Genomic DNA, 14400 nt, shown 5'->3' on the forward strand with positions numbered 1-14400 from the left:
TACCTGCCCCATCACCTATCTTCTTATCATCCGCAAACTTGCCCACAAAGCCATCAATTTCCTCATCCAAATCATTGACATACAACGTGAAGAGTAGGGGCTCCAACACCAACCCCTGTGGAACACCACTAGTGACTGGCAGCCAACCAGAAAAAGCCCACCTTAATTCCTGTAGATTGGTTATTGCATGTGAACCAATCATAGTAGAAATAGCATCACTAACCCCACCTTACTGTATGATTCATACTAACACCCACTTCCTATACTGGTCAGTCTTGGAAGCGGTAATGATGAACTAACAACTAACAACCTGCTGCTTATTTACAATTCCCATTCTTTGCCTTCTGCCAACCAGCCAACCTTCTATCCATGCTAGTTTCTTCTCTCTGATACCATGGGCTCTCATCCTCATGTGCGGCACCTTATCAAATGCCTTCTGAAAATCCAGGTAAGGACCATCCGCTGACTCTCCTTTGCCTATCCTGCTATTTGCTTTCTCAAAGAATTCCAACAGATTTGTCAGGCAAGATCTTCCCTTCACAAACCCATGCTAACTTTGGCCTATTTAAGGCTACAGGCTAACCAACCTATAGTTTCCCTCTCTTTTGCCCCACTCCCTTCTTGAGCTGTGGAATAATATTTGCAATTTTCCAAACCTCTGGGACCACTCCTGACTCTAGTGATTCTTGAAAGATCACTACAAAAGCCATTACCAATCACGAAAGCCACCTCTTTCAGAACCCGAGGGTGTTGTCCACCTGCTCCAGGTGATATCGGACCTTTCAGCTTCCCAAGCACCTTCTCCTTAGTAATAGCAACTCCACTAAATTCTTCCCCCTGACTCTTGAATTTGTGGCATGCTGCTGGTGTCATCCGCTCTGAAGATTGACACAAAAATGTATTCAATTCTTTATTTCTTCATTTCTTTTTATTCTTATTTTTTTATTTCATATATAGTCATTTATTTTCCATTACTACTTCTCCAGCGGTCCAATGTTCACTCGCCTCTCTATTACTCTTTATACTTTAAGAAACTTTTGGTAACTTCCTTTATATTATTGGCTAGCTTATCTTTATATTCTATCTTTTCTCCCCTGTTGGTTTCTAAAAGCTTCCCAATCCTTTAGTTTCCCCAGTAATCTTTGCAATATTATACACCTTCTCTTTTACTTTTATACTGTCTTTGACTTCCCTTGTCAGCCATGGACACCTCATTCTCCCCTTAGAACCCTTCTTCCTCTTTGGGATGAAAAGATCCTGCATCTTCTGAATTATTCCCAGAAACTCCTGCATTGCTGCTCCTCCATCATTGGTTCTCCAGTCCCTTTCCAACCAATTTTAGCCATTTCCTCCCTCATGCCTCTGTACTTACCTTTACTCAACAGTGTGGGCAAGTTGTTACTCAACCGATGTGGGCAAGTTGGGCCGAAAGGCCTGTTTCCACACTGTATCACTCGATGACTCTATAAGTAATACTGACTCATCTGATTTCATCTTCGACCACTCCAACTGCAGACTGAATTTTATCACATTATGGTCACTACCTCCAGGGGGTTTCTTTACCTTAAACCCACTAATTCGTTACACAACACCAAATCCAGATTTGTAATTTCTCTAGTGGGCTCGACACCAAGCTACTCTAGGAGGCCACATTGTAGGCACTCTACACATTCCTTCTCTTGGGATCTAGTACCAACCTGATTTTCATAGTCTACCTGCATATTGCGATCCCCATAGCCTCTAACAGATTTTAGGATCAATGGCTTTTCCTTGAAGCCCTTCTTAAATAGAGACACAACATTAGCTACTCTCCAGTCTTCTGGCACCACTCATGTCTAATGAAGATTCAGATATTCAGTCAGGGTGCCAGCAATTTCTTCTCTAACTTCCCACACTTGCCAGGTTTTGCCCCATCTGCATCACCCTTCTCCAACTTTCTCTGCCCTATTTCACTCAATCTGAAGAAGGGTCCTGAATGTTATCTGTCCATTCCCTCAATGTTGCCCGATTCGTTAAGTTCCTCCAGCATTCTGTACATTTGCTCAAGATTCCAACATCTGCAGTTTTTTTTGTGTCTCTATTCAATGAAGAATGGTCCTTTGTAGATAAAGGGTGCACAGTAGAATTGAGTCAACTATTCGTGAAATCCAATCTAGATGTAAAATCCTTTTGTACAACAACATTGTTCATCTAAGTTAATTTAGTTACTTTATTTTTAGATGTTCTTAATTATAAGATCTGAACTACATACGTTTCACAGATGGAGCAGTGATGACATCGATCAGGCTTAATCAAATGGCATCGGTCACAGTATCGGATAGCTAATAAAAAAAGTAAAGAACATGAGGATTGATTTGACTATCCTGTAATTTGAATGTTCTTCATCTTCGAACTAAAAGTCAAAATCATCTTGGAAAAATTATTTATTTTGAAACAAGCAATGCATAACAGGATTTAATTATTTATCAATAATGTTTAAATACAACATTTCAACAAGTCTATAGGGTGGCCAATGGTGCATAATCTAACAACACACAAGGACAATGAACAAACAATTGATTCCTAAGTCAATACAGGATCTGACTTTAAGCTGAAATCACGCGTACCATTTTCGCCGGAAATGCACATTAAACATATATTGCTGTTGAATATTCTTTCTTTTCTTCAGTGTTTTCCAGTTATAATTCTTTGTTCTCATTCTTGCTATTGAGGGAGTGCAGCGTAGGTTTACAAGATTAATTCCCGGGATGGCGGGACTATCATATGCTGAGAGAATGGAGCAGCTGGGCTTGTATACTCTGGCGTTTTGAAGGATGAGAGGGGATCTTATTGAAACATATAAGATTGTTGTTGGACACGCTAGAGGCAGGAAACATGGTTCGGCAACTTGAGTGCCAGGAGCGAAAAAGACAACAAAAAGTAATAAACACTGCCCAAACCATCATCGGCTTTGACCTCCCTACCATCGAGGGGATCTATCGCAGTCGCTGCATCAAAAAGGCTGGCAGCATCATTAAAGACAGCGGAGTAGGGGATATGGGGAGAAGGCAGGAACGGGGTACTGATTGTGGATGATCAGCCATGATCACATTGAATGGCGGTGCTAGTTCGAAGGGCCAAATGGCCTAGTCCTGCACCTATTGTCTATTACTAATTTTCCCAAAAAGACGCTACTTTGCTACTGATTCATTAGAATTATGTTTATTTTTCAAATTATTGACACATTATAAATGGTATAAGCCATATTATCAGAACGATATAAATAGCACATGCTGCAGAGTCCTAGTTACCTCCAGATGCAGTCCTGGTGTATACTGGTAACCTTTTAGCCGCATCCAGCAGAATTTGCTTTTGTACTTCGGGGCTCTCTTCTCGCTCATACCTCTCTCTATCAGCTCTGGACAATTGAAACTACAAGTACAGCAAAAAATTTACAACATTAATCGGTTAACAAGAGAATGTAAGAATGTCTTAATTAAAAAGAGATAATTTTGTGGTGGAGCAAGAAGAATAAAACATTGTAGGGCCGAGATGGCCTGTTTCCGTGCTGTAATTGTTACAATATTGAAATGTCACTTATTTAACAAAACATTTAATTCATATTACGATTTAAACTTGGCTGAGAATATTAAGGTGCTTAGCAGCTTTAACTGTCAGGTGACTTTTTCAAGGCTGCCTACATTGGGTGAGAGTTGGCAGTGAGTAATTGCGAGAGATCAAGCCGGAGGGAGAGTAGCGACTGGGGGAGGGAGTCCCCCCTCCCATTTGTACGGACCCTTTGCATTTTTCAGCTTGAAATTGTGCAATCTGGTGCCTACTGTAGCGAGTCTTTTAACTCACACTTGAATGCAATGTATATGCTTTAAATTGGATTAGCTATGAATAAGGTTGGACTAAATTACATTCCTAATTAGATTCCACTGTAGAGTCCAGGCTCTGATCAACAGGTGCAGCACATGAATGATCTTAGTGTATTCATGTATGGAAATCAGATTATAATCAAACACTTGGCCCATGTTGATCAACCTGGGTCTCACTGCACACCTGGTACTACTCCTGACCCTGACTCCAGTTGCATACCTTCTCTCATTCCTGACCCTGAGTCCAGCCTTACACCTGGCCCCCTATTCTACCCTGATCATAGCTGCTTACCTGCTTAGGTTCCCTGTGCTGAACACTCCCCTGGTCCCAGCTTTGATTGCACACCAAGTACTATTCCAGACCTTAACTCTGGATGCACACTTGGCCTTGCTCCTAGCTCATCTGCACTGACAATATATCTGGCCCACACATAAAGCCCCATATCTGACCCCCTGGACGTAACCTATTACGTTCAAGTCCACGGGTGCTTATCTAATGCGGTAATCTTTTACGGGGCACTTCACAGACCTAATTATGTACAACAAAATTTGCTACATCCATTGGCTTCCTTGTGATCTAACATGCTAGTTACTTTGTCAAAGAAGTCATCAATTGGTTGAACACAATTTCTGATCCACAAAATTATACTCACTCAGCTGGATAAGTATTCTGTACCATTTCTTTCATTTTCCTAACAAACTGCCCTGAAGTCATTTTCACCCCTAATATTTTCAGTATTTTGCTGTCTTCCTCTCAGCTGGGACTTTTCCGAGATGCAAAGTCCAATTACTATATATTTAAGCAATATTATTCTATTAAATGTGATCTTGAGAATACATAATATTTCCTGTGGTATTCATAACACAACAATGATCAACGGATTGTTCAAGAAGGAACTGCAGATGCTGGAAGATCAAAGGCACACAAAATTGCTGGAGAAACTCAGCAGGTGCAGCAGCATCTATGGAGCGAAGGTTTCGGGGGTTTCGGCCCGAAACGTCGCCTATTTTCTTCGCTCCATAGATGCTGCTGCACCCGCTAAGTTTCTCCAGCAATTTTGTGTATCTAATGATCAACGGATCTTTGTTTTGATTGTACCTACCAACATGCATACATTATTATATTACAGTTAATATGTACCGAGGGCAAATTTTTGTTCCAACCAATTCCCAATTACTTTTACATTGAAGTGATTGAAATCCAGATGAAGTTTAAATGACATCATAAAAGTAAAACCTCCGGAATGGATGATATTCATTACGTGGTTGGTTGGAGTCAGTATCAGCACAGTTACTATATTAAACTTTGAATCTTCAGATGTCCTGGTTCAAGCTAAAACTAAAGACAAATAATAATCTCCTCACACATTCCCCTGCAAGTATCTTTGTCACTCCTTTAAAATAGGCCCCTTCTTTGAACAAGCTCACAAATATCGCATCTGAATCTGTTTCCATCTGATTACACTCCTTGAGGATGTTCATCTACATGTTCAATTAATAAAATAACAAGATTGGGGAAATTTCTATTCAACCTGCCAAAGGAATTGGGGGGGGGGGGGGGGGGGGGAGTTAGAAATAGTCAGTGAGGTAAACAACACATAATTGAGTGGCAAATGACAATAGTGCTATTTTCCCGATATTTAACTGAAGGAAATAATGGGTTATCGGGGCTGTATGTTGTGACAGACACCTTGCATGTCATTTTAATATTACACTTATCCCATTCCCCTGGATATTCCAGATTAATGAATTAAGGTTTTGTCAACTAATTACAAATCAGGCTAATTACAAATCAATAACATTAGCCAACTCTGAAACATGAAGCGGTAAGCATTGGGATCCAGACATCACGGACAACTGGCCTCAATTCCCCGCTCACATCTGGCAGTGTTCTCCGTCTGAACCAGGGGCCACGGAGCGTTTTTGAAAGTGGGGAGGCTGAGCGATCACTGGCCTTGGGGGTACCCGGTGAGGGAGTGGAGCAACCGAGTGAGAAGAGGGTGCGGAAGGGGGGGTGTCCCCCCTCCTAGGGTAGGGACTTTTTGAAATTTGACGTATTAAAATCATAGTTTAGTGCATTGTAGAAGTATGATTTCAATGTTTTTTGTATGAAGTATTTTTAAGAAGTAACTTTTTAAGGGGTAACTTTTTCCACACAAAGGGTGGTGGGTGTATGTACAAGCTGCCAGAGGAGGTAGTTGAGGCACGGATTATCCCAACATTTGAGAAACAGTTAGACTGATACATGGATAGGTCAGGTTTGGAGGTATGGACCAAAAGCAGGTAGTGTAGCTGGGACATGTTGGCGGGTGTGGGCAAGTTGTGCCGAAGGGCCTGTTTTCACACTGTATCACTCTATGACTACATTATACCTCCACCATGCATGAATGCTTCAAAATCAAGTGATCGAGTTTTATTGCCATACACTCAAGCATAGAAACATAGAAAATAGGTGCAGGACTAGGCCATTCGGCCATTTGAGCCAGCACTGCCATTCAATATGATCATGGCTGTTCATCTAAAATCAGTACCTTTCCTATTTTTTTCCCCATATCCCTTGATTTCGTTAGCCCCAAGAGCTAAATGTAACTCTCTCTTGAAAACATCCAGTGAATTGGCCTTCTGTGGCAGCGAATTCCACAGATTCATAACTCTCTGTGTGAATAAAGTTTGTCCTCATCTCAGTCCTAACTGGCCTACCCTTTATTCTTAAACTGTGACCGCTGTTTCTGAACTCCCCCAGCATCGGGAACATTTTTCCTGCAGTTACAGTAAGTGAAAATCTAGCAGGCAAGCAGGATGCTTTCCCCAACCACTCCCATTTGAAGTCCACTATCTTCCACCGTTTCTACCCAGTGCTTGGTACTTACTTCCAGTGGTCACCTGGGAGAATTTGGCACAGAGGCTCTCATGGCAGCGGCGCAATGTTTCCGACGCCACCGATGGCCCGGGACTCTTGCACTGAGGCTGCTCCATGGCCGGAGCTGCAGTGAGCGACTCGCCAGCCCGGCAAACACTAGCCAGCCCCGCTCCCTGTCCGCATCTGTCCCCGCCGCTGCTTCCGCTTCCAACAACCGTGGCCCACGCAGTTGATATGAGTTTAGAAATTTTCTTTAATCACAGAATTTCTCACGACAGACTGTGAGAAATTTGTGATCAGCGTGAGAATTTGGCGAAATGCGTGATTCTCACACTCAATGCATGAAAGTTTGCAACCCCGCCGCTCTATCCCCCTCTCTCCCCTCTCTCTCTCAAATCCCCGCTCCCTGTCCCCCTCTCTCTCTCTCCCCCTCTCTGTTCCCCTCTCTCTCTCACTCCCTCCTACCTCACTCCCCCCCCTCTTCCTGCTCTCTCTCATCCCCCCCCCCTTTCCCAACCCTCCCCTCTCTCCTCTCTCTCTCCCTCTCTCACCCCCTCTCTCTCTCCCCCTCCCTCTCTTCTCTCTCCCTCTCTCTTCCTCCAATCACTCTCCCCCTCTCTTGCCTCCTCTCCTCTCACCCCCCTCCCCGCCCCCCTCTCCCTCTCTTGCCCCTAACTCTCTCTCCCTCTCTCTCGCTCCTCTCTCCCCTCCCCCCTCTCTCTCTCCCCCCCTCTCCCTCTCTCTCTCTCCCTCTCTCTCTCTCTCTCCCCCTGTCTCTCTCTCTCCCTCCCCCTCCTCTATCTCTCCTCTCTCTCTCTATCTATCTTACTATCTCTTTCTCGCTCTATCGCCTCCCTCTCCTCTCTCTCTCCCCTCTCTCTGTCTCTCCCTCTCCCCCTTCTCTCTCTCTCCCTCCCCCCCCCTCTCTCTCTCTCTCTCTCTTTCCCCCTCTCCCCCTCTCTCTCTCTCCTCTCCCTCTCTTTCTCCCTCCCTTCTCTCGCCCCCTCCTTCCCTCTCTATCCCCCACCCTGTCTCTCTCTCTCTTCCCCTCTCTCTCCCCCCCTACGCTCTCTCCCCTCTCTCTCTCTCTCTCTGTCTCTCTCTCCGTCTCTCTCTGTCTGTCTGTCTGTCTGTCCCTCTCTCTCTCTGTTTCTCTCTGTCTGTTTCTGTCTTTCTTTCTCTCTCTGCCTCTCTCTCTCTACCTCCCTGTCTCTCTCCCTCTCTCTGTTTCTCTCTCTCTGTCCCTCTGACTGACACTCTCTTCCTCCCTCTCTCTCTCTCTTTCTCTCTCTCTCTCTCTCTCTCTCTCTCTCTCTCTCTCTTTCCCTGTCTCCACATCTCCTTCCCCTCTCTCTCTCCCCCTCCCTTTGAGAGTCTATGTCCGTTAGGCACAGAGACTGTCACAGCAGCCGCGCAACGCTTCCGACGCCTCCGACGGCCCGGGACTCTTGCACTGAGGCTGTTCCATGGCCGGAGCTGCAGCGAGCGATCGCCTTCCCCGCAAACACTTGCCAGCCTGCAAACACTAGCCTGCCCCGCAAACACTGGCCAGCCCCGGCTCCCCGCATCTGTCCCCGCCGCTGGTTCTGCTTCCATCCTTCCCTCAGCCCCGGCTCTCCAACACCCGCGGCCCATGAAGTTTATATGAGTTTTGACATTTTCGTTGATCACAGAATTTCTCACGACAGAGTGTGAGAAATTTGTGATCAGCGTGAGAATTTGTCGAAATGCGTGATTCTCACGCTCAAAGTGGAGAGTTGGCCAGCCCTGCTTTCCTTTCAAAATAGTACATTGGCTGCTAATTCATATCCTTCAGAAGCCAGGCTCTACTAAACACTTGATTTTCAGAAAGCCTTTGATAAGGTGCCGCATGTGAGGCTGCTAAACAAGATGAGAGCCCATGATATCAGAGGGAAGATAATAGCATGGATAGCAGGTTGTCTGGATGGCAGAAGACAAGGAGTGGCAGTAAAGGAGGCTTTTTCTAGTTGGCTGCCAGTGACTAGTGAAGTTCCACGGGGGTTGGAGCTGGGGCATATTAATGATTTGGATAAGGGGATTGAAGAAGGCTTTGTGGCCAAGTTTGCAGATGATACGAAGATAGGTGGAGGGGCAATCAGTGTAGAGAAAAATGGGGAATCTGCAGAAGATCAGTCTGGAGAAGGGTCTCGACCCGGAAACGTCAGCATTTTGTGTCTACCTTCGATTTAAACCAGCATCTGCAGTTCTTACACACTCTGCAGAAGGACAGGGTTGAAGAGTGGGCCGAGAAGTGGCAAATGGAATGCAGTGTATCAAAGTGTGGATTCATGCATTTGGGTATTAGGAATAAAGGCGTAGACTATTTTCTAAATGGGGAGAAAATTCAGAAATTGGAGGAGCAATCTGCTGTGAATCTGAGGAATGCATTGCCACAGAAGGCTGTGGAGGCCAAGTCAATGTCTATTTCTAAGGCAGAGATAGATATATTCTTGTGTAGTACGAGTTACTGGGGTTATGGGGAGAATGCAGGAGAATGGGGTTAAGAGGGAAAGATAGGTCAGTCATGATTGAATGGCAGAGTAGACGGTGTTCCGAATGGCCTAATTCTGTTCATATCACTTATGATCCTCCGAGTGCAAGCAGAATGTCTTCAGATGACTCTGAACAAAAGCCGTGCTACCGATTATGGTGGATGTAAAGAATCCAAAGGCACTATTTTGAAGAAGAGTCGAAGAGTTTTTTTCAATGCCAATATTTATCCATCATTCAACACTATTGATAAACTAATTGGTCATTATCACATTGCTGTTCTTTTCTTGTGGCTGTTAGTCATGTGAACATTTGCTGGCAGATTTCCTACAATATAATAGTCACAAAACAAGCATCAGTGGAGTAAGCATAAAGGAGTTTAGAGCAACAACTGTAAATTACCCTATACAGATGAGTCTTTCTTTCCTAATTGGAGGTGAAATAACAACAGTGAAAGTGGAACAAACTTATACACCATCCACAAAAATCTGCAAATCCTACTTATGAAGATGTCAGGGGACTAAGCTTTAATAAAATATTTAATTATGGTGCAATCAGTTTTATCAGATTAAGCCATTTTCAATAGTTGTTTTCATTGGCTACTGGACCAAGTGGGACCCGTTGGGTCCCATGTAGACACGGGAGGGCTGGTCCCCCAACGCAATATTCCACCTCTCCACCAATTCCAATATTGGTGACCAGGGGGGGGGCACTTTCTGGAGCGCTAGTATGGGTGATGTGGGCTGAATGGACTGGTTTACTGAGGGCTAGTATGGACATTGTGGGCTGAATGGATTCATGGGCTGGCAGCTCAGTCACTCAAGCCTGGTGTACTGGCAGCTCACTCACGGCTGGTGGGCTGGCAGTTGACTCACGGCTATTCCTTGAAATTCCATTTCAAGCAGAGTGCAGGCTACCAAATTCAAATGAAGTTTCCTACCATTTCAAGCAGGGTGCAAGGCCACCAAGGTGACCTCTCCCTCCCCCATCTTGCAGAGACTGAAAGCTGAGTCTCACGTTGCGAGTTGACACAAGAGGTAATCCGAGTTAAAACTCGTGGTAATAACGTACGATTAACGTACGGAACTCGTGGACACAACTTAGACACTCGTAGCGCTAACGGCAGGTACTCGTGTAACTTGTCGGCTCTTGCAAAAAAATCAAACATGTTTGAAATTTTCCACGAGTCAATTTTACTCTTGTGGTTAAGAATTGAAACATTTTAACGTTGTAATAACGTAGTGGCCCGTGCGTTTACCTTAGTGTATCGTGAGTCTACCGTGGGAACTGTTTAACTCAGCGGGCAGGCAGCAGCAGATTGTCGCTCCATTCAGTTTCCCAGCGACAATCACCTGCCATAACGTGAGAGAGATAATGCACTGTTGTAGGTCTCCTTTGCACGTCGCTGTTTCTGTCTTTCTCCACTCATTGTTGGCCCTATCTGTCACCACCCCCACCTCCACCCCTCTGCTTCCCGGCCATGTGTGTGACCCCTTCCCTCCCCTTTCCAGCTCCCCGCCCATTGCACCGGCGCGGGGGCTTTGCACTGTCTTCACATTGGCGATGCCAACAGGTCAGTGCCAGTCGCCCTGGGGAATTCGCTCCCTTCAGTTTCCCAGGAGGTCGGGATGGAACTGGAGTTGGGAGGGAAAGGTGGTGGTGGGAGGGGGGGTTAGGTGAGCAGGAGAGTGGAGTTGTTTGCAGTTGCAGAGGGAGGGGGCAAGGGCGGTACAGTTCCCAGTCTCAGCTCCTGTCCAGGGGGGTGGCCGGAGACATCAGGACCAACGGGACACCGACCCCCAGACCCACTGCAAGCACGGAGAACCCAGAGACCCACAGCCAGCAGCAACTCCAGCCTCACCCCGCTCCAACTCCAGAGGAACACGTTCCCCGTAGGGGCAGAAGCTGATGGTGTGCAAGGTACGTCTTGTTCTTGGGGTGGCGGATGAGGGGGCGCAGCTCGGGCTGTGGGTGAACTGCCACTTGTCGCCATAGCGGCCCATCGGGGAGCAGATTCTTCTGGTGTTGGAGCGGGGAAAGGAGACCTACAACAGTGCATGATCTCTCTCGCGTTATGGCAGGTGCTTGTCGCCTGCCCGCTGTTTCTGACGCTAAAGCCTTGGGATCGTTGCCCTTTGTGTTGGCGTGGAGGGGGAGGGGGGTATTGTGCTGTTTGGTCGCCCCCTGCTATCCCAGGGACAGGGAGACACAGCGGCTTTTGAGACTGGTGGGCAATCACTTCCAAAGTTCTGCCCACACAGTCAGTACACCTCTCCTACACTTGTCTCCCGCACTAAGATCACCCCGCAGAGAATGATCCCAGCCTAACCCAATAGCCATGTCACCCCAGACAGATTAATGACGCCCCCCCCTCAACCTCTCTCCACCTCAACTCACGCTTGGGCACCAAAGCAACTTAGGAGGCGAACCCTGAGCTCCGTCTCACAACAATCTGATGTGCACATCCGTCCACATTCAAAGATTTAATCTCCCGTCTCCCCGCAGTGTGTAGACATGGCAGTAAATTTAATTAAAACATATCAAACCTGTGTGTTTCAAACAAATCATAAGTATAACTGCTCTGGCACTGGATGGTGCGCATTTTCCCTTTGTAGGTCACATCAATAGATGCGGCCGCGCTGAATTTTATCTTTAAAACAAAGCCACAGGATGGAGAGGTCTTCTTTAACACTGTTGCTTATTAAAACAAACCTTCAATCAGGATTGGCTCAAGAGTAACTCGGGAGACGAACTTGGAACATCGCAAAATGACAAGTAAACGGCAAACTTGTCATACCCGTGGGAACACGGTTAAACTCTTGATCATACACTTGCAATCTCGTACACAACCACGAGTCTTTCACTCGGGGACCTCTTGTGTCAACGAGCAACGTGAGACTCAGCTTTGAGCCATGCCTACATTTCCGGGTTTTATAGTCCCCTCCCCCTCCCACCGGACGGGGCGTTCATGGCGGTGATTGACAGGAGAGAGAATCACAACGTTTTTTAAACACTAATAACTCTTTTATTTTTCAACGATGGTAAAAATCCTCTTGTCCTGCGCAGCGGAGGGGGACTGAGTAAGATGGCCAAAAATCACAGCCGTAAGTGGTAGCGTTTTTTCTAAAATCAATATGCAGTGCAAACAGGAAGTGGTCAAGATGAGACTTTTAATTATATAGATAAAATTCCTCCACTCATTGTTATTTGATCTCTCCCATTCACTTAAAACCTCTGACAGAAACAGCCAATAGCCAAGTAGGTTATCCATCCCCCATCCTAGTTCTCCGATCAGTCTGACTGTCCTGATTAAACTTTACATTGTATGCCTCATTGTCACCTTCCCCGAGCTAACAAAGATCTATATTTCCCTTGATCATCGCTCCTATTTTCACACCTTAACTTATGTGTAGGAAAGAACTGCAGATGCTGGTTTAAATCGAAGGTAGACACAAAAAGCTGGAGTGACTCAGCGGGACAGGCAGCATCTCTGGAGAGAAGGAATGGGTGACGTTTCAGGTCGAGGCCCTTCTTTAGACTGGTGCTTGTATTATATTATTTTGTATTATATCACACATATAAAGCCCATTTGATCCAGTCACCTCCATATAAACCATGATGAAGTTAAACATGCCATTGAACTTATTATACAAGAATAATCACTGCTCACTTAAGTCAAATTGAATTACCTTTCGGGAAGGCTGTGCTGGTTCTGTGAAAATAGCCTTGCAATAGGTCCACACAAACAGCACAAAAAATAAATGAAATATCACAAGATATGCAGCTGAAATACAACAAAAAGAATGATCAGATAAAGTTAAGGGTCACATTTTTTAAAAACAGGTAAATAATATTTCCATTTTGAAAAACAAGTGCAGTTAATTTTATATGGAAATATGTTTGTATTTGTAAGGTCAAGACATTCAGCTTCTTCTTTCAATCAGCCAACATGCAATAGTAATGCTGATGCCAATCTTGTGAATGAGTGGACAACCGCTCGTTGGTAAAAGCATAGATCAGTGGCTGAAAACATGGATCAATGGAAAATGATGTGGAGGACGTCAGGATGACACAGTGGCAATGCCTCATGTGCCAGATCTCGGATGCTCTCTCTGTGGAGTTTGCAGATTCTCCTTGGTGGGTTTGTAGGTTAATTGGCCACATGCCCTGTGTAGAGAGTGGATATGATTGTGGGATAACATAGAACTAGTGTGAGCGGGTGATCGATGGTCGGTGTGGACTCAGCAATCCGGAGGGCCTGTTTCCATGCTGTACCTCTATACTAAACTAAGTGTGTGGTTCGTGGTTGGCATGAATTCGATGGGCCAAAGGACCTGCTTCTGTGCTGTACGTCTCTATGACTCCATAACATTTAATAGTTTGAATCAAAACACTCTCCAAACGGAATATATTTATCTCTTCAAGGATTAATTATATGAAATCTCAGCAGGGTAGCTACGCCTTCAATTAGGAAAGTCATTTTTGTCTTAGCAATACTTATCTATATAATTTCTGCCCATCATGTCATCTATTTCAAACAATGGGCGATGTGATGATGGCCGGAGGTGAATGCCAAGTAATTAGCAGAAGCTGTGTGACTGAAGCCCATCGCAAATAGGATGGCTTCGAAAGATGAACCTTTATTGCTGTACAAAAATGCTCTTTGGACGTGCCTTAATGACAGTCTTCATTCCAAACCGGCTCCCAGGCAGCTACGTTAATGCCTTCCTTATTAAAATAGTTAAATACTCACTAATTTGCACTGGCGACACAATTTTGTGGCAAAACGATTAATTATGATTGTAAAATCCTAACAGCAAATAGTTGAAACTTTTGGGGAGCAGCATACTGTTGCACTGCTCAAGCAAGTTTCAAATAAAAGAGTAGCTTAATAAGGATTATTCCATTAAATAATCCTTAACAGAAATTATTATTGATGCCGAATAAATCAATTAGTAACATGGTTTTCTGCTTTTTAAAAGATAAACATGATCAACTTTGCAATATTCACAAATTCAGATTGTAGGTCCTATTTTAGATTTTTGGCTTCAAACTAAAAAACATTTATATAGTTTTATTATTTTATAAGAATGCTCTAAAGCAATTAAGATAAAAGGAATTATTTTGAAGTATACCGATGCAGACTTTTTTTTAAGAACACGCCTAGAA

The 14400-nt window shown here is 44.7% G+C and overlaps 1 protein-coding gene across 1 annotated transcript in view; it reads right to left on the reverse strand.

Moving 5' to 3' along the window:
• Positions 1-14400, reverse strand: part of LOC129702368 (palmitoyltransferase ZDHHC15B-like) — a 71509-nt gene that overhangs the window by 26137 nt on the left and 30972 nt on the right. Inside the window, 3 exon segments of the mRNA XM_055644138.1 lie at positions 2252-2321; positions 3291-3411; positions 12921-13015. Of these exon segments, the coding sequence (XP_055500113.1) occupies positions 2252-2321; positions 3291-3411; positions 12921-13015 (286 nt within the window).

The sequence above is a fragment of the Leucoraja erinacea genome, chromosome 12, assembly GCF_028641065.1.
Source record: "Leucoraja erinacea ecotype New England chromosome 12, Leri_hhj_1, whole genome shotgun sequence".
Taxonomy (NCBI): Eukaryota; Metazoa; Chordata; class Chondrichthyes; order Rajiformes; family Rajidae; genus Leucoraja; species Leucoraja erinaceus.